At 42.3% G+C, this 24,236-nt stretch overlaps 1 protein-coding gene across 2 annotated transcripts in view; it reads left to right on the top strand.

Annotated features, from left to right (window-relative positions):
* Positions 1 to 24,236, top strand: part of CAMK4 (calcium/calmodulin dependent protein kinase IV) — a 270,053-nt gene that overhangs the window by 137,749 nt on the left and 108,068 nt on the right. For both annotated transcript variants that reach the window (XM_027545453.1, XM_027545454.1), the window contains exons 3-4: positions 20,938 to 21,000; positions 23,280 to 23,362. In XM_027545453.1, coding sequence (XP_027401254.1) covers positions 20,938 to 21,000; positions 23,280 to 23,362 — 146 coding nt within the window. The remainder of the gene's footprint in view (positions 1 to 20,937; positions 21,001 to 23,279; positions 23,363 to 24,236) is intronic.

The following is a 24,236-nucleotide window of genomic DNA, read 5'->3' as shown; positions in this document are numbered from 1 at the left end:
AATTTTGGAGATAAATATTTGGATTCTGAAATCCTGATGACATTTATAGCTATGTGGCTCAACCCTTGAAAAAGACTACATTCAGTTTACCATAAAATCCTTCCATGAATACCCAGTATGGAATCTAAGATTAGCCTCAATGTGTAAATTCAGAATTTATGAGTCTGAGAGCCCATCTCAGTCTCCTGACTCTCCTTAGGAACCGCTTAGTTGTGGGTAAGATCATGGGCTGTGGAGTTCAGCCTGAGTTCAGGATCACTTCTGCCACTTACTACCTGGATGACTTTACAGCAGATATGTACATCTCTTAATGTTAGTTTCTTCATCTGTGAAATGGGTTTAAGAACATCTAGTTCATGGCATTTTACTAACAATTAACAAAAGATAATTTATGTAAAATATTTCTCAGTACCTGGGGAGCATATTGGAGAAGGTGATGGCACCCCACTCCAGTGTTCTTGCCTGGAGAATCCCATGGATGGAGGGGCCCGGTAGGCTGCAGTCCACGGGGTCGCTAAGAGTCGGACAGGACTAGGCGACTTCACATTCACTTTTCACTTTCATGCATTGGAGAAGGAAATGGCAACCCACTCCAGTGTTCTTGCCTGGAGAATCCCAGGGATGGGGGAGCCTGGTGGGCTGCCGTCTATGGGGTCACACAGAGTCAGACATGACTGAAGTGACTTAGCATAGCATAGCATAGTGCTATCTTATTCTGTATAATTCTGATGTTTTCATTAGCTTGATTGAAAACTAAGCAGTGAGCCACCAGATATGTTGTATACTGCTGTATGAATAGATTATATCATTTTGGGAGTCCTTTTAAATCAATCTGCCAAAAATAGATATGCATCTTTTTAAAATGAACTTTTATTGGAGTATAGTTGCTTTACCACGTTGTGTTAGTTTATACTGCACAGTAAAGTGAGCCCACGATACATATACATACATCCTTCGTTTTTCGATCTCCTCCCCATCTGCGTCACCACAGAGCACTGAGCAGTTTCCTGAGCTGTGCAGCAGGTTCTCATCATTTATCTGTTTTATATAGTATCAATCATGTATATATGTCAGCCTTGACCTCCCGATTCATTCATCCCCTATTTTACTATTATCAATAAAATTTATTGTGATACTAAAGATTTCTGGTCATATGACCTCATACTTGAATCTTGGAGGCCCATGATTCCTAGATTCGAGCAGTTTCAACCCTCCTGTTCTATTCTGATTCTTGACGTTGGAGCACTGTCTCTTGATCCGTAGTGAGGAAAGTGTTCTGGGTCTAAATGTTGTCATATTTTAGTTATTATGATATAAAGCTACCTATAGATCGCTGGAAAGGCTTCTCTTGAATAATTTAACATTCACGTGGTAAATGTTTCTAACTTTTACAAAATTTTCCTTAAATGCCCAAAGGCTAAAAGAGGCTTTTAATCTCTTCTCAGTTGGTTGAAGAGCTACACATTGTGACTTGCTAATCATTCTGTGAGTTAGTTTTTACCTTGTATTCATTTTTCCTGATATCCTTATAAGTTAGATCTTGGAACATGTAACTGTGCTGCGGCAGCAGACTCTGAAAGGCTGCTGTAGATTGAATTGCAGAAAGTACGCAGGCCTACCTCAAACTCTCGGCAGCTGAACCTCTAGGGCATCTCCTAGAGGAGTTTTCAGCTTCTTCAGTTCTGAAATGGAAGTAATGCTTTTGACTCCACTCGGTAAACTGAAGCTTACCTGCTCTTATCTCTTTCCATCTAACCTTTGGGAACATAGAAAACTGATCACAGGCACGTGCTCTCCAACTTCTGTGACATGCGTAAGAAAGATGGCTGGGTTAGTCTGGGTTAAAGATACGCAGCTACTAACATTACTAATACTTTAAATGTAGCTACTTTGAACCACTCATCGTAGGCTCTAGAAGTGCAGTCAAGGTCGCCCTTGGTCAGTGATGGAGAGGATAATAATAAATCACTAGCTCAAATAGACCTTTTGGGCCCAACTGAGGTCTCAGAACACATTAAGGAAAGTAGCTTGCAGATAACAAGCTGTGTCAAGTGAACTGAAACGTCAAGCATTCTCTGTTGGAACCTGTTGATTTTCATAGGGACTATTAAACTAGGTTCCCTGGAATAGGAACAGGGATATTTCTATTGAGTTTGTGACAAGTATACGTCTACAAGACAAGAGAGATAACAGGGTAGAATGTTAATCTTGGCCTGATTTGTATGCTCTGCCGTTCAGAGATCCACTTGGAAGTCTGGGTGTTCTTAGAGCAACTTACTCATTCTAATTTGATTTATTTTTTTTTTGGATAGAAATGCTGCTGGAATCCATCACAATTCAGCTCACTTATTTATCTTCTCATTATATTGATCTTTCACAGGCACTTTGTTGCCTTTTAAAAAATAGCACCATAATTCGGAGGCAAGCTGGTGCAAGGGGAGTACATGTACTAATGCTGCAGCTCACAGAACAACTGGCATAATTTACCCCAAGAGCTGGAGGTATAGAGTGCAAGTGTTCGTCACTCAGTCATGTCTGACTCTTTGCGACCCCATGGACTGTAGCCCACCTGGCTTCTCTGTCCGTTGACTTTTTTTAAGTGAGAATACTGCAGTGAGTAGCCATTCCCTTCTTCTGGGAATCTTCCCGACCCAGAGGTTGAACCCAGGTCTCCTGCATTGAAGGCAGATTCTTTACTCTCTGAGCCACCAGGGAAGCGCCAGGGGAGTAGGAAGAAAGAAAGAGACAGAGAGGGGAAGATGCTGAATATACAGGTGCTGGTCTGCGTGCTGTTATCAGAAAGAAACAGACTGTGCGCTGACACCAGCTGCTCAGGTTAGCACGCTGAACCCTCCAGTGCTTTTATAAGTGGCGAGTGGTTGGATCTGAAATGATCTTCACCCTGTATATGGAGTCTGTGGAGCAGCAGCAGGAGATGACTAGCCTGAACTAGAGGAAATCTTAGAGGGAGAGCTTATGTCACCATTCCGTAGCAGAAGAAAGAGACAGAGCTTCTCAGAGACCTGAGTGGGGAAGGCCTGGTAACCAGAGGAGAGGTTCAGAGAGGCTGAAGGAGCTCTGGGAGGGAGGACTGGGGAGTGGAACGGATGGGCCACACCGGGAGAGGAGAGACGGGATGAGCCTGCAGGCACACTCAGGATTTCCTGACTTAGTGAGCTCAGGGAGTGAGAGCTGGGGAGCAGATGGGCCACAGCAGGGAAAGGTGAGGCTGAGAGGAGCTCGGGGAGTGAGGGCTGGGAAAGCTGAGGCTGAGAGGAGCTCCTGGAGGTGAGAGCTGGGGAGCGGATGGGAAAGGAGAGAGAGTGAGGAGAGACAGATGATCCTGCAGGCACACTCAGGACCCCTGATGTACTGAGGAGGAGAAGGGCTATAAGCTTAGTGCTAAACACGAAAAACAGTCTAGTAAGTTTTTATTTTTATATTTATTTGTTGTAGAAGTTGAATAATGGTCAAAGCTGCATCTATCCAGACAGTGTAAGAAGAGAAGAGAAAAAAGGCTAAGAGGAGATCAAGTCCTGGAACTCCAGACTGTTAATCTGTTAAGAGAGAGGAAATGAATGACTGTGTGCAAAAGATGTTGATTAGAAGAAATCCAAATAATTTTCAGTATTGAATTAGCTTGCAACAGTTTTTTTTTAAAGAAAGTGTTCTCAGATTACCATATGCCAGTTCAGCAATTTTAACAACAAAGAATAAAAATGGGAGCCACACTTAATTAATCAGCAGTCTGTAGTAACCCCTTTTATATGTTAATGCAAAAATGCTTCATGGGAATTTTCCCTGGAAACCAAAGGACTCAGTAGCATGGAGTCCTAAATCTGAGCCCTTTCTGTTTGATACCAGCTAGGTCCTGAAAGAGAAAAAAGACTTAAAAAAAAAGGAAGGAATGATCGTGGCCCCGATCTGGTACTGAAACTAGATATTGCTCTTTGCTAATCTGATTAAGGATGAAAAAACCTTTGTTGACTGACACATAGACACAGAGAAGCTGAGTGCAGTTCAAGTCACTCTGTGAAACAGGAGTTTTCTATGTACAGAGAAAGCAAGCAACATATTTCTTTTCTAAATGCTGTGAAACCTTAGGTTAGTGAGTCTCAGTATACAGCATCCACTACCAAATGAAAGATGAGTAATGGAGTGTGTGATGGTCAGCGATGCCGGTGTGGCTTCCTTTGTGTTTCTGTCTCCTGGATAGACAGGATGCCAGTGGTCCCACTGGTGCCCATGTATATGGCTCCGTTTGTCTCTCTGTCTTATGGGTACACAGGCCGCACCGACGGCCCACCGGTGCCCACGTATATGGCTCCCTTTGTCTTTCCGTCTCACGGGTACACAGGCTGCACCGATGGCCCACTGGTGCCCGTGTATATGGAATTCCACTTTGCTCTCCATTCTAAGCGTCAGTATCACAGGGTCCATTCAGTTAAAGCTACTCATTCTTGGTCTCTATCCGAGAGATCTGAAAAATGTATCAAATGGATAGTTATATCTACAATGCTTTTTGCCCCATAGAATGCCACAATCCTGACACTGGAAGGATTTTTCTTTGAAATTTTGAGATCCGGATAGTTTAGAACTATTTTTCCATGATAGCATCAGTACATATTTGGGTGTCATGATCAGTTTCAAGGTGTGACAAAAATAATGAAGTAGTGTAGGCTGCGAATGACTTCTTTTATTGATAAGTCAAAGTGAATCCAAGTTTGCTATCCTCATCTTTTAAATTTTGACATATTTTTTGAAGGGGAATATGGATGAATGTCATGATTTACCTACGATATTTATATGTGCATAAAAGAAGAAATTTAAGTATCCTTTGTTTTCTATGACAGTTAAAATTCTTCCTGAATCTGATACCAACTGGGTATCTGGGGGGAAAGTGCTTAACAGTTTTAGTCAAAGATATCTTAGGTTTTTGTTTTGTTTTGTTTTTTTCCAGTTTGAGTCTCTTTTAGCTTAAAAGAATTTCTCTAGGGTAAATATTCAGTGTAAATCCAGCTCTGTCTCAGAGCTATTTCTCTGTCACCTGCTCTTCCTACATTGGCTTCTGGATTCAAGGGCGGCTGTCACCATGGAGCGTGGCCCCTTCCGTGAGGACAGAGCAGCGGTGCACACAGCCACCCCCTGGTGCTGACCACCCGAGACAGGGGAGGTGAGGGCATGGTGGCTGCAGACAGCTGTGGAGCACATCGACACATCGTGGGCATGAATACGATCAGATATGCAGAGAAGGACAGGACCCCCCAGTGCTGGATCACAGGCGCTTTCCACTGCATTCTTCGAACCCTGACAGTCCTGGGGACTGTTATCAAGCGGGAGCGGTGCTGGAGCGTTAGCATGGAATGTATGCACATCAGCCCAGTTAGTCAACGTGGAGCTTTATATCTGAGCCATTCAGTCCAGAAGAGACTTAAGAGCACGCTGATAGTGCATAGAGTATGTACCCGTCACTGCATAGAAATAGACTTTAAGAAGGATTGAGCCAATATGCTTCCCTTTTTGATTTCTAGAAGCATCTGATCTCTTCAGAAAAATGAAGCTCTGGGTTAAGATGTTAAGATGATTCCTCACCAAAGAAGGCAAATCTGGCTTTATACAATGAGAGAGAATACCGCCATGGAGAAAAATCAACCGGGAATTTTTCTTCGAACCTTAAATCATTAAGATTTGTAGTATCTCATTCTTACTCTAGCCCTAGAGCTTTATGATGTTACTTTTAGGATCATAGATTTAAGGGCCTAGATCTGATAGATAGAGTGCCTGATGAACTATGGAATGAGGTTCATGACATTGTACAGGAGACAGGGATCAAGACCATCCCCATGGAAAAGAAATGCAAAAAAGCAAAATGCAAAAAGCTGTCTGGGGAGGCCTTACAAATAGCTGTGAAAAGAAGAGAAGCAAAAAGCAAACGAGAAAAGGAAAGATATAAACATCTCAATGCAGAGTTCCAAAGAATAGTAAGAAGAGATAAGAAAGCCTTCTTCAGCGATCAATGCAAAGAAATAGAGGAAAACAACAGAATGGGAAAGACTAGGGATCTCTTCAAGAAAATCAGAGATACCAAAGGAACACTTCATGCAAAGGTGGGCTCGATAAAGGACAGAAATGGTATGGACCTAACAGAAGCAGAAGATATTAAGAAGAGATGGCAAGAATACACAGAAGAACTGTACAAAAAAGATCTTCACGACCCAGATAATCACGATGGTATGATCACTCACCTAGAGCCAGACATCCTAGAATGTGAAGTCAAGTGGGCCTTAGAAAGCATCACTACGAACAAAGCTAGTGGAGGTGATGGAATTCCAGTTGAGCTATTTCAAATCCTGAAAGATGATGCTGTGAAAGTGCTGCACTCAATATGCCAGCAAATTTGGAAAACTCAGCAGTGGCCACAGGACTGGAAAACGTCAGTTTTCATTCCAATCCCAAAGAAAGGCAATGCCAAAGAATGCTCAAATACCACACAATTGCACTCATCTCACATGCTAGTAAAGTAATGCTCAAAATTCTCCATGGCAGGCTTCAGCAATATGTGAACCGTGAACTTCCAGATGTTCAAGCTGGATTTCGAAAAGACAGAGGAACCAGAGATCAAATTGCCAACATCTGCTGCATCATGGAAAAAGCAAGAGAGTTCCAGAAAAGCATCTATTTCTGCTTTATTGACTATGCCAAAGCCTTTGACTGTGTGGATCACAATCAACTGTGGAAAATTCTGAAAGAGATGGGAATACCAGACCACCTGATCTGCCTCTTGAGAAATTGGTATGCAGGTCAGGAAGCAACAGTTAGAACTGGACATGGAACAACAGACTGGTTCCAAATAGGGAAAGGAGTACGTCAAGGCTGTATATTGTCACCCTGCTTATTTAACTTCTATGCAGAGTACATCATGAGAAATGCTGGACTGGAAGAAACACAAGCTAGAATCAAGATTGCAGGGAGAAATCTCAATAACCTCAGATATGCAGATGACACCACCCTTATGGTAGAAAGTGAAGAGGAACTAAAAAGCCTCTTGATGAAAGTAAAAGTAGAGAGTGAAAAAGTTGGCTTAAAGCTCAACATTCAGAAAACGAAGATCATGGCATCGGGTCCCATCACTTCATGGGAAATAGATGGGGAAACAGTGGAAACAGTGTCAGACTTTATTTTTCTGGGCTCCAAAATCACTGCAGAAGGTGATTGCAGCCATGAAATTAAAAGACGCTTACTCCTTGGAAGGAAAGTTATGACCAACCTAGATAGCATATTCAAAAGCAGAGACATTACTTTGCCAACAAAGGTCCGTCTAGTCAAGGCTACGGTTTTTCCTGTGGTCATGTATGGATGTGAGAGTTGGACTGTGAAGAAAGCTGAGCACCGAAGAATTGATGCTTTTGAACTGTGATGTTGGAGAAGACTCTTGAGAGACCCATGGACTGCAAGGAGATCCAACCAGTCCATTCTGAAGGACATCAGCCCTGGGATTTCTTTGGAAGGAATGATGCTAAAGCTGAAACTCCAGTACTTTGGCCACCTCATGGGAAGAGTTGACTCATTGGAAAAGCCTCTGATGCTGGGAGGGATTGGGGGCAGGAGGAGAAGGGGACGACAGAGGATGAGATGGCTGGATGGCATCACTGACTCGATGGAAGTGAGTCTGAGTGAACTCCGGGAGTTGGTGATGGACAGGGAGGCCTGGCGTGCTGCGATTCATGGGGTCGCAAAGAGTCGGACACGACTGAGCAACTGATCTGATCTGATCTGAAAAGCCTTTTTTTGTCTATAGCATGTTCTTTTCCTTTTTAGAGTAAGTTTTTAGCATATTTGAACAATGTTAACCAGGGTATCTGAAAGTCTTAATTATCTTAGAAAGATTGTCAGGAGTAAAGAGTTTCCAGGTGTTCCCCCTTTCAAAGCTATCCTCAGTAAGGTATTCAACCCCAAGATATAACTGATGAGACTTAAATGCTAGTATTTCCAGGAGCACTTTTTGTTTTTGTCATTTGTTTTTTGTTTTTGTTCTTTGACAGGTTACAAAGTCATAAGCTTCTTGAATATCTAAATTCTCAGTTTTGTGTCTCGTAGATGATCACCTAGTTTTAGGATCAAAGGGAGAATTCAGGCCTCTGAGAATACACAGTGCTCTGCCCTTCACTTCACATGGTTTGCAGATTGTGCCACCCAGTCATTGCTGTCCAGCTGAAAGCAATATAAAATGAGAACTGAAGTTTGCTGTTTTCATGCCTCCTTAGTAATTTGTAAAGTGCTTTGAAAAGCACTGTCTTGATGGTGTGGAAATGACCAAAAAGAACAAAAGGGAAATGATGAATTTGTTCCAGTTCTGTTACAACTTGAATGTCTATGGGACCTGGCTGATCCACAGGTCTGTAGTAACCCAGGTGTTACCCTGATAGCCAGCTGCTAAGTCGCTTCAGTTGTGTCCGACTCTGTGCGACCCCATAGAGGGCAGCCCACCAGGCTCCCCTGTCCCTGGGATTCTCTAGGCAAGAACACCGGAGTGGGTTGCCATTTCCTTCTCCAGTGCATGAAAGTGAAAGTGAAGTCTCTCAGTTGTGCACGACTCTTAGCGACCCCATGGACTGCAGCCTACTAGGCTCCTCCATCCATGGGATTTTCCAGGCAAGAGTACTGGAGTGGGGTGCCATTGCCTTCTCCGTGATAGTCAGCAGTAATTAACAAACATAAGAAATGGTCTTGAAACTTCTATGGAGCTTAACTAAAGTAGTACAGCTCTCATCCCAGTCTTCAAAAAAGGTGAAGGAATGTGGTTAAATCTGAATGCAAAGAGGCATCAATGCCCCTCTTTGACTACCTTTCAGCAAGATTATATTGGACATAGTTTAGGATTTTAATAAAACTGTCTTCAACTTTTAGGGAAAAAGGATAAATAAAAACTATATTTTCCTGCTTGTTAGACATTTTTCCTTACTAGCACTGGAATGCTGTCATAGATACCTTTATTTCTATGTTGAGTTTGTTTTCATTGGATTAATTTTTATGGAAAGACTTAGAAAATTGGAAATAGAAAACTGGGAAATGTTCACCTTGCTTTTATAAATTCTTTCAGGAATGGCACAGAACATCTACAATGGGCCAAAAGATTTTGCATATATTCTCATTTAATCCTACAACAATAAAATACTGTAGGGTAGCAATTATTATCCCCATCTTATCCATGAAGAAATTGAAATAATTCTCACATGGGATAAGAGACTTTATAAAAGGCTCTAAATTCAAATGTAAAAAGGTCCAGAATTCAAATTAAAATTTAAAAATTCAAAAAGGTCCAGAATTCAAATTAAATTTTAAAAAAAGTACAGCCAAGGATGTTCATTACAGAATGACTTATATTAGTAACAAAACGTAAGAAATTTTTAAAGTGTCTAACCGTAAGTTAGTGTTAGTCACTTAGTCATGTCTGACTCTTTGCCACTCCAGGGACTGTAGCCCGCCAGGCTCCTCTGTCAATGGAATTCACCAGGCAAGAATCCTGGAGTGGGTAGCCATTTCTTTCTCCAGGGGATCTTCCCAACCCAGGGATCAAATGTAGGTCTCTTGCATTGCAGGCAAATTCTTTACCATCTGAGACACCAGGGAAGTGCTATCTAGCCACTAATGATGCTGGGCCATTAGGAAGCTCCTTTACTTTCTGCTTATGAACACTGGTGGTGGTTTAGTCGCTAAGTCGTGTCCAACCAACTCTTTCGACCCCATGAAGTGTAGTCCACCAGGCTCCTCTGTGCATGAGATTCTCCAGGTAAGAATACTGGAGTGGGTTGCCATTTCCTTCTCCAGGGGATCTTCCCAACTCAGAGATCGAACCCATGTCTGCTGCATTGCAGGCAGATTCTTTACCAACGGAGTTACGAGGGAAGCCCCTTATTAACATTAGGTAGTCATAAAACTTTATGATATTTTCAGTGAACATTGTAAGAAACAATTGTATTTGTATATTTTATATGCAAACAATTGTATTTTGCATATTTGCAAAAAATTGTATTTCCATATTTGAAATATATCAGGAAATATGCACAATTTTTAAAAGTAAAAGGAAATAAAATGGCAATGTTAAAATGGTAGATACATTACTCTCTTTTGCTTTTTATATTTTACTTAAAAAAAAAGTGACTATGATACCTTTATAAAAATAAATAATATGCATTTATTTTCTTCCAGCCTTGGCAACAGGAACATAAAGGAACATTTGGGAGGCTAACACTATATTCATTTTTTAAATCACCGGATATCAATTTCATTTTTGCATGGATTCGATCAAGAGGGTATTGAAGTCACCTCATTGGGGAATATGGGAGTTGGAATCCAGCAGGGCTTTTCTTTTGAACTGTCCCTTGACAGGCACAGAGACAGAGCAGAATATTCATAGTTGTGTCCCTAGGTTTTTCTGCTTACCAAGATCTCACTTCTCCTTCTTTGGGAATGCGTATATATTCTGGCTCTCACTGTTCTCTTTTCTGATTTTCATCATCTCACTCTCATGTAATCTCTTCTGTGGTTGTGTTTGATACACAGTGTGGGTCACACACATGACAGCAGGGTGTCCTGGTTGAAGAAGAAGCTGTGACGCTCTCTGTATCCCCCCAGGGCGAGAGGAGCAGCTGTGGAATATCCGTACCCGCTGCAGTGGGCTTAGAAAGGCAGTGACTTCACCAGAGCTTGTATTAATTCTGTTTCTTGGAACAGTCCCTGTTTATCCTGGGAGAGTGCAGTCTTGCATAAGTACTATAGTGACTCTTTATGGCTCACAATTTAGAAATCACAGCTCTTACCAGACTAGACGATCTGGGTACTTAGCTCTGCCTGTGAGACAGGCACTCTCCACTCCATTGATGTTGATAGCGTGATTTGACTGGCAGGAGGAGAAATGACTAACCAAATCCAATCTCATCTAAACAAAGCTGTTAAACCAGAGATTTTTCCTTTGAGTCACCAACCTTTTATATTCAAATAGTAGCACCATCCCTCCTTTATTTATTCAATAAGTTAATATAGACCAGGGGCTGGTAAGTAATGCTGGATGTACTGATGGGTAAAAATGGACAGGCCATTGGCTATTATAGAGCTTATGTTCTGGTGGAAGAAGCAGGTAATTTATCACCAAGTGGTAACACAGATTCGTGTAAATCTATGAAGGGACTAGAGTGATGTGTGTGGTTGTCTGCATGTGTGCTTAGTCACTCAGTCGTGTCCGACTCTGCAGCCCCACAGACTGTAAGCCGCCAGGCTCCTCTGTCCATGGAACTCTCCAGGCAAGGGTACCGCAGTGGGTTGCCCTGCCCTCCTCCAGGGATCTTCCCGACCCAGGGGCTGAACCCGAGTCTCCTGCGGCTCCTCCACTGCAGGCAGATTCTTTACCCCTGAGCCACCGGGGAAGCCCCGTGTATATGTGCATGTACCTTCTTTTGGTGCAGTGACCTGGGAAAGCCTCTTCGTTGCTTTCTGAGTGAAGTGACAGGGTCAAGGGGAGGAGGCCTGGAGCCTGGTCTGGAGGTCGAGTGGCCAGTGTAGAAAGAAAACAACATCCGCCCACAAGGGTGAGGCCCCCACCTGGAGCTGTAAGGCCTCAGAGGCAGAGGCCTTATTCTGGGCACAGTGGGGTGCCAGCATTTAAACTGGAGAGTAACATGACCTGATTTACATTTTAAAGATATCTCTGGCTGCTGTATGCAGAGGGAGTGATCATCGCCGAGGCTAAAAATCAGAGAAGGGCTACTAGGTAGGGAGTGTAATACTTGTGTAGCCTTTAAAGTAGAAGAAAAGTCAGACCAGAATGGTGACAATGTGTAATCAGTTTCATGTGAAGAAGGGAGTGATCAAATAACATATCAAATGCTGCTGACAGAGTAAGATAAGATCAGAACAGTAGTTAGCCTCCTTCAAGGAGACCACTGGTCTCTCCTATAAAGGCAGATGAAGCCAGATTGAATTTCACTGACCAATCTATGAGGAAAGGGAGGAGGAAGTGGAGAAAGAATACAGACAGCTCTGGACAGGTTTTCTGCTAAGAAGAACAGAGATACACTTTGAAAGCAGGAAGAGAGGTGAGGGATTGGAAAATGAGATGTTTTTAAAGTTCAGTTCAGTCGCTCAGTCGTGTCCGACTCTTTGCGACCCCATGAATCACAGCACGCCAGGCCTCCCAGTCCATCACCAACTCCTGGAGTTCACTCAAACTCATGTCCATCAAGTCGGTGATGCCATCCAGCCATCTCATCCTCTGTCATCCCCTTCTCCTCCTGCCCCCAATCCCTCCCAGCATCAGAGTCTTTTCCAGTGAGTCAACTCTTCGCATGAGGTGGCCAAAGTACTGGAGTTTCAGCTTTAGCGTCATTCCTTCCAAAGAAATCCCAGGGCTGATCTCCTTTAGGATGGACTGGTTGGATCTCCTTGCAGTCCAAGGAACTCTCAAGAGTCTTCTCCAACACCACAGTTCAAAGGCATCTATTCTTCGGTGCTCAGCTTTCTTCACAGTCCAACTCTCACATCCATACATGACTACAGGAAAAACCATAGCCTTGACTAGATGAACCTTTGTTGGCAAAGTAATGTCTCTGCTTTTGAATATGCTATCTAGGTTGGTCATAACTTTCCTTCCAAGGAGTAAGCGTCTTTTAATTTCATGGCTGCAATCACCATCTGCAGTGATTTTGGAGCCCAGAAAAATAAAGTCTGACACTGTTTCCACTGTTTCCCCATCTATTTCCCATGAAGTGATGGGACCAGATGCCATGATCTTCATTTTCTGAATGTTGAGCTTTAAGCCAACCTTTTCACTTTTCACTTTCACTTTCATCAAGAGGCTTTTTAGTTCCTCTTCACTGTCTGCCATAAGGGTGGTGTCATCTGCATATCTGAGGTTATTGATATTTCTCCCGGCAATCTTGATTCCAGCTTGTGTTTCTTCCAGTCCAGCGTTTCTCATGATGTACTCTGCATATAAGTTAAGACATATTAAATGAGGGTAACCCCTATGTATTCTTAATGCCAGGGAGAGATACAGAGATGAAATAGGAGAAAAATGAAAGTGAAAGTCACTCAGTTGTGACTCTTTGCAACCCCATGGACTATACAGTCCTTGGAATTCTCTAGGCCAGAATACTGGAGTGAGTACCCCTTCTCCAGAAAGAGGTATGTAAAGTCCTTTCCACTTTATATATCATGTTCTTTTCCCGTTTTTCTCTCCCTCTGTTAAATCTGTTTCTAAAGAAAGTCTGGCGTCAGTCAAATCTTCTGTATAAGCTTTGTTCAGCTTGTTATGTCTCCCAGGAATAAATTAAGCCTGCTTCATTCACTGTAAAGTAAAAGCCTGCTCCCTGTGAAAGGGTTTCTAGCATCTGCGAGCAGGAAGGCTCATATTTTAGACTTTAAGAATGAAGGAGAAGAGGTAGCCTCCCTTGGAAGAGCTGCTCTCTTCTGAACCTACATGATGTACAGAGGTTTCACGTTCTGAAAGACACGTGTCTTTTTTTCTGGGCTGAGGTCCTGAGGGGCATTTTTGTCTAGCATAAATTCAGTTCAGATCCTCAGGATCCTCCTCCATTGGAAAGCTCTGCTTTCCTCCATTTCGTTCTCCCAAATATTGCAGAGAATGCAGAGTAGGAGGCAGCCGTCAGAGAACTACCAAAATACATTGTTTCACAGTTCTCAAAACCAAGCATATTTGAGCTTTATTAGTTTGTCTTCTCATGCTGATTAGAGCCAGATTGGCATTAGACTAGTCTTGTTAAGTGTGAAATAGGAGATTGGCTCCTCTGCCACTTAGGTCTTCTTTCTGCCCATCCCCGCCATGTCTGTGGCTCCTCACAGCCCCTACCGCTGAGCCCCCGCCGCTGAGCCCTCACCTCCTCTGCACCGCTGCCCCTTCCATTCTCCTCTGAGTCCAAAGTCATGCTGAAATATCTTGGAGAAGAACATTCAAGGCAAAAGACTATCAAGTGCAAAATGGAAGGGCTCAGAAGTGGAGACGATCTTTGATTCTTCAAAGATCAATTTGATGATCAGTGAGCTACAGTAGATGGCTCAGTGGTAAAGAATCCACCTGCCAGTGCAGGAGATGCAGGAGACATGGGTTCGATCCCTGGGTTAGGAAGATCTCCTGGAGTAGGAAATGGCAACCTACTCCAGTATTCTTGGCTGGAGAATTCCAGGGACAGAGGAGTCTGGTGGGCTATAGTCCAGAGGGTCTCAAAGAGTCCATACGACTAAGCAGCTGAGCACACACGCACCAGCAACAGTTCAAGGGGGTGAACAGTGGGTGAGTCCAGCACAGTGGGCAGGGCCGTGCTGTTACTTGCACCTTCTAAACCTGCTTCTCTCCAGTCTTCACCATCTCAGTAAATGGCAGTATCATTCTTCACCAGGCAGTCACCCTTCACACTAAGGTAGTCGTGAGATGCACAGGTTTCTGTTAGATGAAGAAGATAAAGGAATAATCAGACTTGGCCAAAGTTCGGAGATAATAGCTTCATGTAGGAAAACCTCAATATTTTATGTGTCTCACATTTGGTTCATGCATTTCAAGTAGCAAATCTTGGCTTTCAAATCATTGTAGGCTAAAACTGTCATTCTTGACTTTAACAAAGCTCCTGTTGTCAAGTCATTTCACCAAGCATGTTAGTGCCAACATGTACTTGTTGATATGTCTGAAAACAGGATGCTAAATTAAGCAGAAACTGTGCAGAAAAGAGTTGGGAAAAGTTAAAGATATTTTTATGCTTATTTCCCATTAATAATTTGTATTTTGTCTCTTTTCACAAAGAGTCTGAAGAGCACAGTTCTGTACTTCACATCATGTTCTCTGGTCATTGTTAAAACCAAAAATGAGCCTAAAAAGTCAAAGAAATAACAGAGACAAAATAAGACTTATGATCTGCATCCCTGCAAAGAAGATAAGATGAGACTGAGTGTTTTATGTGGAGATGCTGCTTTACTTGACTGACTCCTAGAAGAAGCAGAGCAGGAACCAACTTGTCCAGAGTATTGGGAGTTCCAGAATCTGGATCTCGACCCCGTCTGAGATGGGAGGGTCAAGGCCAGAGATATCTGGGGTGCGGTTACTCCCCTTTTCCAGTTACTTCACCCTTGTGTCTCTATCCATTATGTTCATGTGCAGAAACTGGTGTTCCTTTTTCTTCCTCCTTAATTCTTCAGTACTTTCTTCTTCACTTATTTTTCAATTCTTCCTTCTTTTTTCCCTTAGCCTTCCAAATCCCAGTATAGGAGTATATTTGCTGTGTGTCTCAGTGCAGGGCCCATGTTTGATCAGCGGTTCCGATGGTGGAGCCTCCTCCTCTGATGTTACTCTGGAACTGTACCTCTTACCCATTTCTCTCTCTCCCTCCACAGAGGCGAAAAGCAAAGTTGGGATTTCTTTCAATATTGAGGAATCTTGATTTCCATGAAGTTTTAAAACTGTACAAATGATTTTATGATGATGGAAAGATATATTTCTTTGACTGTTTAAGATAGTTCAGATAGTTCAGTTCAGTTCAGTCATTCAGTCATGTCCAGCTCTTTGCGGTCATCACATGGGGAAGCTAAAACAAGGCTTTGCATGTGCCCAAGCCATCTAAGATTATCAGTGTCACACTGGCAGCTAGTAAATTGCACAAAGAATGTAAATGGAAGAAAAGCTCTTTCTGATGGGCAGTAAAATACAGTAAATTGGGCAAGCAGCTCTGGCCCCACTGCAGTCAGTCTGATTTTCCTGTGATGGATTAACACTCAGAAGTCACCGTGACTGGGCCGAACGCCCTTCGGCCTCCCAGATCCCTTGTGCCAAACTGTCTTCAAACCAGGGAGGGCTGGACTGCCCACCAGCTGCATGCACAGAGGCCCACCTAGACACACACTTTAACTTTCTGACTCCTCCAGCCACTTCTAAATCCGAATGAGATATGACACCTGATGAAGAGCAATACGGCATCACGAGTGCCTGCCCGAGACTACAGATGGAACCCAGAGGTATACAGAATTAACGCCTTGGGGCCAAAACTGGCCAGTGGGAAACAGGAGGAAGTTCCTCTCTCCCCACCGTCCCCTGAGCTTCAAGGCGACCACTCCTCTGGGGAAGGACTGTTAGGGAAGGCAGATGGGTGCAGCCGCCCCGTGACCTGTGAGTCCTTGCAGCTCAGTGCAGCAGTGGCTGACTGTGCTCTGTTGTCTCTTACCTCGCTGCACTTCCCTTTTTCCTCACTCTCACTGCTTTGGGGGTGCACATTCCAAATAAAAGCCTGAATGTTAATCCTCACCTTATGTTTGTTCTCTGGGAAGCTAAAGTTAGAATTTTCTTGTGTATTTAATTTTTGTGTATATACGTAATGTGTATTTTTATAATAGAAAATTGTTAGCAATTAAAACCTATCTTTCTCCAAGTTATTTTGTACATAGTGAAGGTATGTTGTGTGGGTTTTCAGATTAAAAACTCAAGAGTGAACCATGATTGGACAAAACTCCTGTATAACAGTGTTGTTGTTGATTTGTTAAAGCCATCTGTGGATGCTTCTGAAAGATGCAAATTATGGGGGCTCTTGAAGCTAATCTCAAGTGGCAGTACTGACTGTTCAGGTAGCTGCCCGCTTTTGTGGCTTGCTTGACAGTTGTGTTCTTGGAAACATAGCATTGGGTCTGAATGGCCATGCCAGCGCTCAGACCGTCTCCTAACCCGCCCTCCTCCTATTCCTGACCGCACTGCGTCTGCACTGCTGTGCACGGGCTGCCTCTGGTGCGAGCGGGCACTGCCCTCTGGCTGTGGTGTGTGGGCCGCTCATCATGGGGGCCTCTCTGGTTGCAGACCCCGGGCTCTGGGCAGGTGGGCTCAGTGGTTGGGGCCGTGGACTCTGCTGCCCTGCAGCACGTGGGGCAGGGGATGAGCCGTACCCCCTGTGCTGGCACCTGGGAAGGCCCTGCCCAGGTGTTTGGAAGGGAAGTCAGAAATGGGAAGGCAGCAATATCATCTGGAACAGGAGACACACTGGGGAGATGTCAAGTGAAACGGCTGTCAGGATGCACCCCGTGTGGCCGCCCAGCCGCGGCACCTTCGGGGGAACCACCCCTACGGTTTAGCTGCCTGGGGGCCTCTAGACTGTGTTTTGAAAAGGTGACAAGTGACTCTCAGCTAATCTCTGTGGGAAAGATGTTCTGACCTCGATTGCTTTGTCCTTGGCTTCTCAGCCGTTTGACTGTCTCCTGTCTTGTTTGCTTCTCCCTTTCAGCTTCATTCCTGCTGGATCCCTCAGTTGTCCTCACCTTGGCTTTAGTCCAGGCTTGTCACTCGGTTTACTCTCTGGACTGATGACTTTACACACCCCAGTTTTCTCTAGCTTCCTCTTTCTAGGATTCTTCCTGGCCTCCACTTGAGTCATGACCTGCATTCAGTCTGGGCTGCAGCATTCAGGCGAGCAGGGAGGAGACGGTGTTCACATCCTTCTTTCATTTCAATTATTACTACAGTTTTGTTTTTTTCTAGTTTCTGCTTTCAGATGTGTAATGTTAAGGTTTCTGGAGTAGTGGTTCTCAAACTTGTGGGCTGTAGAAGCCCTTTCTACTCTCTAACTCACTGAGAATCCCAAATAGCTATACACATTTACTGACACAATGGGAAAGAACCCACCTGCAGTGTGGGAGACTCAGGAGATGTGGGTTTGACCCCCTGGAGGAGGAAATAACAACCCACTCCAGTATTCTTGCCTGGAAAATGCATGGATGGAGGAGGCTGGTGGGCTGCAGTCCCCGGGTGACAAAAGAGTCAGACGTGACTGAGCAACCGAGCACACACACACACATCTACTGTATTAGAGACGGAGAGTCTCTATAAGAGATGAAAGAACTTTAAGTAGTAACTAAAGCTATAAGAGTAATAAATCCAGTTCTAGCATATTTTAACATAAATAATATTTACAGTGAAAAATAAGTTTATTTTCCAAAAGATAAAAATACTTAGAAGAGTGGCATTATTTTGTAAATCTCTTTATTATCTGGCTCAATAGAAGACAGTTTAATTCTCAACTGCTTCTGCACTCAATTTGTTTTGTTTCAAGTATAGAAAAAAATATCTAGTCTCACCCAGATGTGTAGTTGGAAAAGGGCAAGTCTTTTATATACCTTGAAAAGAGTCTTAGGGACCCAGAAGGGTCCTCCAATCATACTTTGAGAGCTACTAATCTTAAGTATAGTGGGAAAATAATGACCCTTTGCAAAATTAACTTTAAAGAAAATTAATTCTGAATTAAAAACCAACAACTACATTAGAAGAATGTTATTCCAAATAATCTAATCTGTTATGAATATTTCCAGAGTTTAGGTAATTTTCAAAGAACTAATTTTTGAAGGCATCCCAACATTTAATGTGTTGACATAACATGATAAAACCACCACAGTATTGTAAAATAATTAGCCTCCAATTAAAATAAATTAATTAAAATAAATAGATTTGCTTAAAATTCACATTGGTATTAAAATATTTTACTATATCATGTGAAAAAGTTAAAGGATATCTCTGATACTTATTTGAAATGGATCAAAAATTATGAAAACAAGGAAGAAAACCTTGTATTATGTGAACACTAAATGTGTAATAAGAAAAATAGGTTCGATTGTTAACAAATCTTAATTTAGAGACACATGTTCTGAAACTTTTTTAAACATCACACAGTAATGAAAAGAAATATATATATATATATATTTGTATTAGTGAGGAAATTCAGTTTGTCCTATGGAGAAGATAGTGATTAAAAAAATCAATATTCATTGGATGAATTCTTCCTGTGTGAGACATCTAAAATCGTCAGACTCAGAAGCAGAGAGCAGGCTTGTGCTTCCTAGGGATGGGTGAGGAGTGGGTGGGGAGTTGTTGCTCAGTGGGTATCAGGTTATACAAGGTCAGTAAGGTCCAGAGAGCTACTCTAAACACAGCGCCTATAGTTAACAGTAAGGTATTGTTCGCTTAAAAATTTGTCAAGAGGGTAGATTTCACATTGAGCATTCTTAACGCCCCACACACACACAACAAAGGGACATGGGAAACTTCTGGAGGTGATGGATGTATTTATTACCTTGATCATGGTGATGGGAACTTGTGTCCAGATTCACCACATTGTATACATTGATTATGTGTGGGTTTTTGTATATCAATTATGCCTTAGCAAAACTAGAAAAAATGTTAAATTTTTAAAATAATTAAAAAATTATCATGTATATGGAGATTTTCCTTAATAGCATCTGCAGAGCTGAAATGGAGTGTGAGCCAAGAGCTCTTCGGAAGAAATCTGTCTGTGTCTGCCTGCTTTAGCAATGCCTCTCTCTGTCAGAGATCTCCCATCTGATGCAAGTAGGATGTCTTTTGTTCAATAGCAAATTTTCATGAAATAGATGATTTTTTTCACTAGGTAAAAGAACTCGTATAGCATTTTCCTCTAACACCACATCACCCCCAAACCATGCTGTCTACATGCCATGGGTCGGGCTCCCAGATGTCACCGAGTGGCCACCAGCAGCCCACACACATCACACTAGCATCGCCTGTGCACACTCAAGCAAGACTTTCTTCACTTTATTTTAACAATAGTGTGACTTTTAATGGCTAATAACTTCAGCCCACTGAGTGATAGCAATATTTTGACTCATAGAAAAATAATTCTCCATTGAACAATGAAATTTTTAAAACAAAACTTGTTTACAGCTTATGTTCTTCTTATGGCATCTTAATAGAGGAGTTTTATGCCCAAAATTAGATTATAATCTTCCTCTGAAAAAGATCGTTTTTATCTGTGTTTTTTTTCATATGCCTGGCATTGTTTAATAGGAACCTGAGTACATACAAAGCTGTATTAAACCCTTACTATGTGGCATGCATTCATTACATATACATTCACGAGAGGTCCTTGACTCCCCTGGTTCCAAGGATCACGTTTTCTTTTTTTCAAATGGCTCAGATTTGTAAACTTTCCTCTGCCTGAGATATTTGGAGAATGTGATGAAAGCTGTATACCCTCTTCCATCCCAGAAAACACATAGGTCTGAGGAACTGCTTTATCCAAACCTGTACTCCAGTCTTGCATATAGAGTCGCTATTTCCTTAGACCCCCTACTTTCCTTCAGCTTCCATCACTAGGCATCAAGCAGCTCCAGCTAGTTTCAGTAGAAGAGGAGACTCAGTAGCTCACACAGTGAGAAAGCTCAGAGGGCAGACTCGCTTGTGGGCAACTGAACCCAGTGGGTCACACTGTCAGCAGTACCCACTCTTCCTCTTTAGCAGCGTCGGCTCTGTTTTCAGGGACGTGGTCTCCAAACGGCATCAGTAACAGTCCCTGGTAGTGGCAGACTCCATCCTCTTTTTCTCTCCCAATTTCAGAGGAAAAGAGAACGCTTTGTTGATTATTTGAGTAAAATGTCGGGGGAGGCCTGACTGTGATGACTTGATCTGTTGATTCTCTGACTCAGTCACTTTGGCTGGAGAGCGAGTCTTCTGACTGGTCAGGCCGGGTTATACACTCACTTCTGTGGGAAACAAGCAAGTGAAGTGACTGCCAGCTCCAATGCGTTTGAATCAAGGCTTTTAAAAGAAAGGAAGAGAAAGAGGAGGAATAGGTTGAGAAGCACTTGTGCCTGAGTGGTGATAGGGATGACTTTTGACAGCAGAGGAGCCACGTAAAGGATCTGATGAGTTGTGACCCTTATTAGCGAGTTCCCTTCATGTCTGAAGCAGAGGGGAAAGACATGCAGCTGGGCAGAAAGGGAAGAAGGTAACATATAAGAAAAAAGCTTAGAAATTCACCTCTGCCATTGACCTGATTCATCCAGGTGGTTATTGCTATTTCTGATTCTCTGCTACAATGAAGAGATTCTAAGGTGGGAGTATCTTTCATTTTCTCTCATTTTGCCTTTTAGGTGGACAAAAAAATCGTAAGAACTGAGATAGGAGTTCTTCTTCGCCTCTCACATCCAAACATTGTAAGTGCTTTTTAGCCTACTATTTCAAATAATCTGCAAAGTAACCGAAAGAGATTTTTGTTCTTTACTGTCCATTCTGATGATAAGAACTCCTTCTTTCACCACTAGTAAGTAGCCACCTTGGCCTAATTCTTGTCCTTATCTGATCTTGTCTTTCAGTTCTTTAACTGAATAAATCTTAAGAATAATACCCCTTGAAAGAGTTTCAAAATGGGCAGACCAGCAATATATACCATCGTTATTTTCATGCATAAAAGGATAACTGAAATTGGAGAGCTTTTTTTCACTCTAATAAAACACAGGCTTTTTCCTTTTGTGTGCCTATCTTATTAATACGCCATTGCTGAAAATGCCTGTGAAGAAAATGCTTTGCTTTCCAAAGTCATTTGAGTCTCCTGTGAGAGAGTATTTGCTTCAGAAATAATGCAAAGATTAAAATAAATCACGTGCTTGAATGGGGAAAATAAAACGTGCTCCGAAGCTCTGCTCTAGGCTATATCCAGTTAAAGGCACCAAGGGAAGAAGGGCTGGGGAGCCTCCTTAAGCCAGTGAAGTGAAAAGAACAAAGTCATTTTCTGGGCCATAACTTGTTTTTATAAAGTGAGCCAGTTACTTAAAATATTTTATTCATTTCACTGAGAAATTTGTGGTGTCTCAGAGGATGACCGGCATGCTTCGGCTCAAGGCAAAGTGCTTACAAGTTGTTTATTAGTTAGCAGTTCAGTCAGAAAACTTGAATATGCTGGTCTAAACAAATATTTTTCTTACGAGAAATCAGAAGGTAGGCAGTTGTTAGCAAATAGCTCCTCAGTGATGTCATCCAAGACCCATCCATTGGTTCTCCCATCTTTTGTCCTTTTTCCTGATCCCAACTTGGGATCTAACCCACCCCTCCGCCCGCCCCCTGCATTGGAAGCATGGAGTCTCAGCCACTGTGCTGTGTGTGCTTAGTCACAGTCGTGTGTGACTCTGTGACCCCGTGGACTGTAGCCTGCCAGGCTCCTCCAGGGGATCTTTCCAACCCAAGGATCCAACCCAGGTCTTCCTCATTGCAGGCTGATTCTTACCATCTGACCCACCAGGGAAGCCCAAGAATACTGGAGTGGGTAGCCTATCCCTTCTCCAGAGTTTCTTCCCAACCCAGGAATCGAACTGGGTCTCCTGCATTGCAGGCAGGTTCTTTACCAGCTGAGCTCTCAGGGAGGCCCCTTAGCCACTGTACCCCTAGGGGGCTCCCGCTTTCCCGTCTTCAGGGAGCAGCTTTCACCTCCATGTTTCTCCCTCGTGGCCCTAAAATGGCTGCTGTACAGTGTTCACAAGTCTCCAGGTCTGTGTTCAAGACAGAAGGGAGCGGAAAGGTTTAACCAGCAGAGTCTGATGAGAAGCATAAACACTTTTCCAAAATTTCTAGTTGCACAATTCTCTTCGGATTTTACTGGCCAAAGCTGGTCACACAATCACCCTAACCTGCACGAAGACTGGAAAATTAAGGACCTGGGTTATCATAAATGGTTTAGACTAACCATAATCCATAATTTGAGACTAGGTACCTTGCTTCCCTAAACAAGAGTTCTGTTTGCAGTAAAGTAGGGAGAGAAGGGCTTTGGGTAAGCAATTAACAAAATTTGCCATATACAGTCACCACTTTGCATTATCTATCTTATTTCTTTCAAAGAGAAGTCAATATGAAATTTTCCTCAAATATATATGCCAGTCCTGGTCACTTGATTCTCAGAAGGAAAGTATCCAAAATTGGATGGATTATCTGAATATCATGAAAACCCTGTTATGATCAGTCAAATCACTATCTCTGTTACTTTTCTGAGTGTTCTTTTATCTACCAGCAACTCTTTAGCTGTTAAGGGATTCCCTTTCTGTGCTGATAGAATTTAACCTGGTCCATTCTGTCTCAGACCCCTAATTGAAGTCCTGTTCTGAGAAAAAGAAACATTCGCATCTCTACCAGTCATGATGGTTTCAAATGGTTTAGGAAGTTTTGTTTGCCTCTGGTTTGTTTTCTTTAATTCAGTTGAAATTCAAACATTTGGATGATTTGGCAAAATTTAGGAAGCACTTCTAGGGCAGCTATCTTTAGCTATCAAAAGGGGAAATATAAAAGTTCAAAAGGATCTTTGAACACATGAGGTGACTGATAAAAAACAACCAGAGAGTGACAGATGACTGCCTGCGACTAGAATAAGGAGCTGTCGTAACCATAGTTTTAACGATTTCCTAAGGATGAAAATAAAAAATTTGTGATTTTTTATATCTTTTCCCAGATAAAACTTAAAGAAATATTTGAAACCCCTACAGAAATCAGTCTGGTCTTAGAACTCGTCACAGGAGGAGAGCTGTTTGACAGGTGAGTGGGTCCTGGGAGTGTAGCTACAGTACAGTTTTGCATCCAATCACAAAAAAATAACTGAAGGGAAATTTCTCCTGAAATTCTTCATAATGACATGTTATACCGGTTAATAACTTCTACTAAGATAAATATTTGATAAGATGTGGGTAAATGAAAATTTGGGATGCTTAGTGAATAAAAAAAAACATTGTGCTATTTACTTTTGCAAACATCTACTTTCTACATACAAAACAATTTCTAAAGTCATACTAAATCTAAGCTCAACAGTAAGATTCAAGAGGATATTTTGTGAGAAAGTATTTGATGAAAATTATAGATAGTTAAGCATGTATTATAATAGTATTCTTTGTTATGATCCAAAACTCATGAAAATCGATTCTCTCCAAATGATTGTTTCTGGGCCTACTTTCTTTTATAGGCTCTTTAAAGAGTTCCAAGTTGCAGAGAAAAATATGTTCTATTATATCCAATTATAGCCAATTTTAGTTGTCTGTTCATACATTCATCACTCAAAGCAGAGCTTTGAGGGTGCAGGGAGTATGTCTGGAAATCTGGTAGAGCATAATACAGACACGTTATTTGTGCAAGTTTTAAGTTTGTGCATGCTTTAAGTTTCCATAGCTCTCCCACCCTCCTCGTCTTCTCAGAATTCCCTCTTTGCCCTGATGTGGTCTTGGGAGCTCTTTGCTGTGCTGATCAGGGTAACTAAACAAAAATTAATTTGGAAGAAGACAAAGGAACTGAGTAGGCTTATATTAGAAATGGTAAGAAACTGCAGTTTCTGTGATGTAAACATCTTATTGGTTGAAGAATGGGTGAAGAGATATGTGGACTGAAGGCAGAAGAGAGGGTGAGGACCACTGATGTAGCC

The sequence above is a fragment of the Bos indicus x Bos taurus genome, chromosome 7, assembly GCF_003369695.1.
Source record: "Bos indicus x Bos taurus breed Angus x Brahman F1 hybrid chromosome 7, Bos_hybrid_MaternalHap_v2.0, whole genome shotgun sequence".
In the NCBI taxonomy this organism is placed as follows: domain Eukaryota; kingdom Metazoa; phylum Chordata; class Mammalia; order Artiodactyla; family Bovidae; genus Bos; species Bos indicus x Bos taurus.
This window is presented reverse-complemented; position numbering and strand designations above follow the sequence as displayed.